The following is a 4,468-nucleotide window of genomic DNA, read 5'->3' as shown; positions in this document are numbered from 1 at the left end:
GAGAGAACAAGCCTCTGCTTGGTTTGGGGGAATTCTGGAGCTCTTTGAGGACAGAAGAAACAGCAGGAATTGACTGACTGAATGAGGGTATTATGCCTCATGGGATGCTACTTTGATTTTTTAGTCAGAGTGGTAGGAGATCACATTCTAGACCCCAGAGGATTTCACCTCAACTTTCTTTTCTTCTGTGCCAGGCAAGTAAGTTGCTGGAGCTGAGGGAGCATCATGGCTGGTGAGTATTTGTGGAACCATCTGAGTTGGACAGGCTCATGCAAAACAACATATCCATCTTTTCAGTTTTTCACTCCTTGAGTCACTCTGAATTATACTAATACAACAGTTTGTGGATCTTGGGGGAGAGGGCCTGCAGCCCAGACCTGTCAACTTGGGCATAGAGGGGTACCTCCTCATGTGAGGAGTAAACAGTCTCGCCACTGGTCATTGCTTTCGTCCCCAAAGCCACAGCTCTCGCCTGATTTTACTCCAACCAGTGGCAGCCTGGAAGAGGAACCAGTGCTCATGATGAGGGCTCTGTCTGTCTTTCCATCTTCCAGACAGATGCAGAAGTTACTAGATGTTTTCTTACCCAAGACTAAGATACATAGTCTGGTCCTTTTTCCTGTGCCACCTGAAGTTCCTTCTCCATCGTGTCTCATTTTCCTTGGTATGGCAATGGATCTGGGCCCTGTTGGGACCCTGAGGTCCTGCTGCAGAGCACAGCATCGCAGCAGCGTAGGAAGTCAGCCCTCCTATCTTCATTGCAATAGGTCAGGCCTGGCCTTTGCTTGGAGGCCTGGCTTTAGGTCTGCTGGAATTGTTCTATTCCCCTTCATAATTGGGCAGTCTGGTTTGTAGGGACTGAATTGCTTCACTGTGGTTCTCCCTTCAGTGTTTCTGGAAGCCAAGAATGCCCATGCAGTCCTGAAACGGTTCCCTCGTGCCAATGAGTTCCTGGAGGAGCTGCGTCAGGGCACCATTGAGCGGGAGTGCATGGAAGAGATCTGCAGCTATGAAGAGGTCAAGGAAGTATTTGAGAACAAAGAGAAAACGGCACGTACTACCCTGCTGCTGGGCTCTGGGAGGAGGTGCAATCTTGGGAATAATAGGAACAGGTCTAAAACAAGGGAAGAACACCACCCAGGCTACATCCTACTTGTTGGAGCCCCCAAAGCAGCATTGGGGTGTCACTCTAGGTTTGTTGCTTTATTTGTGTGAACTTCCTCATCTGGCTACTTTGCCTTTCATCCTCAGTGAATTCCCTAGACTCTCTGGGAGCTCTCTTAGGCCAGTAAGATGACTTAGGGTGGAGAAGGAACCACAAGCCTGTCCTTAGTACATGATTTGCTGGAGGTCTCAGATGTCCCGGGCATGAATGTTGTTAGGTGAGCAATTCCTTGTTGTGTCTGTCTTCCTCAGGAGTGAATGGCCCTTCTTCTTTTGCAGATGGAGTTTTGGAAGGGATACCCGAATGCGGTCTACTCAGTCCGAGATCCCTCGCAGAGCTCAGACGCCATGTATGTGGTGGTGCCCCTTCTGGGGGTAGTCTTGCTGATTGTCATTGCCTTGTTCATCATCTGGAGGTGCCAGCTGCAGAAAGCAACTCGTCACCACCCCTCCTATGCTCAGAACCGGTACCTAGCCAGTCGTGCCGGGCACAACCTCCCCCGAGTCATGGTATACAGGGGCACTATGCATAGCCAGGGAGAATCCTCTGGGCACCGAGAGGCAGGGAATAATCCACAGATAGTCTTGGGGCCCAGCCGGGGAAGTAGAACCACTGTCCGACTGGAGAGCACCCTCTACCTCCCTGAGCTCTCTCTTTCCAGACTGTCCAGCGCTACCCCTCCCCCCTCCTATGAGGAGGTGACTGCACCCCAGGAGGGCAGCAGTGAGGATGCCAGTGTCTCTTACAGTGACCCTCCTCCAAAGTATGAAGAGATTGTGGCAGCCAGCCCCAGTGCAGATAAGTAGCTGAGCATGGGCCCTGGCTTGTATAAAAGCCTTTTCCAGAGGTAGCCTGCTTCTTTTTGGACTTCTGAAAGACTGTGCCACCACAAAACAGCCTTAGCCTCCTTGTTGCCAAATAATTCCCCAACCATGGATTGGTAGGAAGTCAGTTGGTAGAGACAGTTGGTGTGTGTGTGTGTGTGTGTGTGTGTGTGTGTGTGTGTGTCGGGGTGGGGGGCCATAGGACAAGTGTATGATCCCCCTGGGAAAAACTACAGACCTGAACGCCCGGGTCTTCCAGACCCCACCCCACCACTGCCAAGTCCCCAATGTCCTGCCATATCTTTAGGGACTGGCTTCTCTTATGCCAAAGGAAACATCTCATGGTGTTGATTGTGACCAGAATGTCCACAGGCTCATCCCGGTGGCTATGGGGCTGTCTAGGAACCCCTGTGTATCTGGGGACCTAGGCCACAGAGATGAGGCGGTCAAGCTAGCCCTGTGGTTTCCCCTTTCTCCATAGTTCCATGCCTACTGTTCTTATTTATATTATGAGGACAGAAACAGAGATTGATCTAGGAACAAAACACAAACAATAACAAGTGAACCATAAATGAAAATAATATAACCTGGACCATTTGAAGCCCTCCAAAAGAAATCAATTAGACAGACCTTGGCACAGCCTTCCTCCAACACCCACCCTTATGCTCCTGACCAGGGTGAAGTCTATGTATAGATCAACCTGGTAGGAGGACAGGGGATGGGAAGGAGGAGGGAAAGGGGCTGGGTGGCAGAGCTCCTTCTTCCAGACCAACCAAGGGGCCCACTTCAACTCTGCTATCTTGTTTGTGATGTGTACCAGCTGTGCTAAAATAAGTCCCCACTGGCACAAGCCCAAATGTAGCCTTGGAGAACTCTGTTGTGGGGAAAACTGATGTCCTCTTCTCCCATGGATCCCAGGGCCTCTCCCTGGCTGTTCCAGACTGGCACAGCGAGCTCAAGATTCCTCTTTTGTGAGACTGATAAACCCATAGGATAGTTCAAACCATGAGCACCACCTCCTTGGCACTGTGCTGTCTGGCTTTCCAGTTTTAGGATACTTCCTTTTTTGTAAATAGGTGCATTGAACTTGAACTTTAGATTGTGATTTCTCCTAATGATGGTGCCTGTACAGGGAGAAGCTCCTGAAGTGTCTCTTAAAAATTTTCTTAGTGTGGGAGACCGTGACCTGGAGTCTAAAGTCCACCTGGGGTTTGCTCTGCCATGGCAAGGTGCTGATCTACTTTCAATGAGGCTTGGGAAGATGCTGGGCAGAGGTGGCTTGTTCTTTAATCAAGGATGAGGTAAAAGACTTTGCTGATACCATCTCTACCCGCCCCAGCTCTATTCTCCTGGTGTCTGTGCCAAATCATTTTTCCTCTGTGGTGCTTTAAAAATGTAGCACATTTGTGTGGGGCCCAAAAACAGTGCATAGCGTGGGTCTGTTGGCAATGGCAATGGTTTCCAGCCCACAGAGTTGACAAGCTTCCTTCTGTCTAAGCAGCCCTTCGAGGCAGACACTGAGACACATTCCTTGAGTGCAGCCCTACCTTGAGGCCCCAGATGACTTCTACAGGCTGTTCCAGTACAGGGGACTTTCCCCGGGATTTGTTTCTAGTCGAGCTTGTGTTCTTAACCCAGTGAGGTTGCCAGCTTGGATAACTCCACCCTGTGGCTCCCCTACCTCACAGGCCCATTGGAGGCTGATGGAGCTAATGCATTGTGAAGAGCTTGAAGCCCCTTGGAACCAGTGAAGTTTACCCTTAGCAAGATTCTTCTAGAAATAGGTAGTAGCTGTAAGGGACTGGTTTTAGGCAAGGGCTTCAAATGCCTCTGATGTTGAGTGTCAACCTGAGGAGTCAGTCTCTTTCCATTTTACTCTACGTGGGCCTTCCTTTCTCCCCAGAGTTTCCTGACACCAGAAATGACCAAATGGCATTCTTCCCTCTGTCCCTTCATTTTGATCTTTTCCCCTCCCTCCCTTCCTGCTTTCTTTCCTTCATGTTTCTCTTCTTCCCTTTTCTTTCCATTAATTTTTCTTTTTATTCTTTCTCTCCATTGGTCATCTAGTATTGCACTCTGGCCCTTCCTAATGAAGGGATTTGAGGCTCAGAAGTCCCCTTCATTTTTCCGTGATGGAGACTGGGCTTAGTCTCATCCAGACATGATGGAGATCCTGGGGAAGCTGGAAGCTCTGGGTCAGCCCAACCTCTGCATTTTATTAAGCTGGTGCCTGATTGTGACCTGGGATATATGAAGACAAACTTACCCCAATGTGACTCCTCCCCCCAGCTGGCAGAGAGTCAGGCATAGTGACCAGAGCCACAGAATATGTCAAGGAATGCCCACTGCCTTTGGAGTGGTTGAGCTGCCTGGCAGCTAGAGGCTAGGGATGCTTGAGTAAGAGCAGGAAACTGACTCCAGAGGCCTTTTGAGAGCGATGTGCAGCCCTTGGGAGCTGAGGACTGAATGCAGGGTGAGT

The 4,468-nt window shown here is 50.0% G+C and overlaps 1 protein-coding gene across 3 annotated transcripts in view; it reads left to right on the top strand.

Annotated features, from left to right (window-relative positions):
• Nucleotides 1–4,254, top strand: part of Prrg3 (proline rich and Gla domain 3) — a 7,818-nt gene extending 3,564 nt beyond the window's left edge. For all 3 annotated transcript variants that reach the window (XM_026777079.1, XM_005369175.2, XM_026777080.1), the window contains exons 2-4: nt 195–232; nt 890–1,050; nt 1,444–4,254. In XM_026777079.1, coding sequence (XP_026632880.1) covers nt 226–232; nt 890–1,050; nt 1,444–1,971 — 696 coding nt within the window. In that variant the 5' untranslated portion in view covers nt 195–225 and the 3' untranslated portion in view covers nt 1,972–4,254. The remainder of the gene's footprint in view (nt 1–194; nt 233–889; nt 1,051–1,443) is intronic.
• Nucleotides 4,255–4,468: the final 214 nt, after the last annotated feature.

The sequence above is a fragment of the Microtus ochrogaster genome, unplaced genomic scaffold (genome assembly GCF_000317375.1).
Source record: "Microtus ochrogaster isolate Prairie Vole_2 unplaced genomic scaffold, MicOch1.0 UNK45, whole genome shotgun sequence".
Taxonomy (NCBI): Eukaryota; Metazoa; Chordata; class Mammalia; order Rodentia; family Cricetidae; genus Microtus; species Microtus ochrogaster.
Note: the sequence above shows the minus strand (reverse complement) of the source record. Positions and strands in the feature narration are given on the sequence as shown.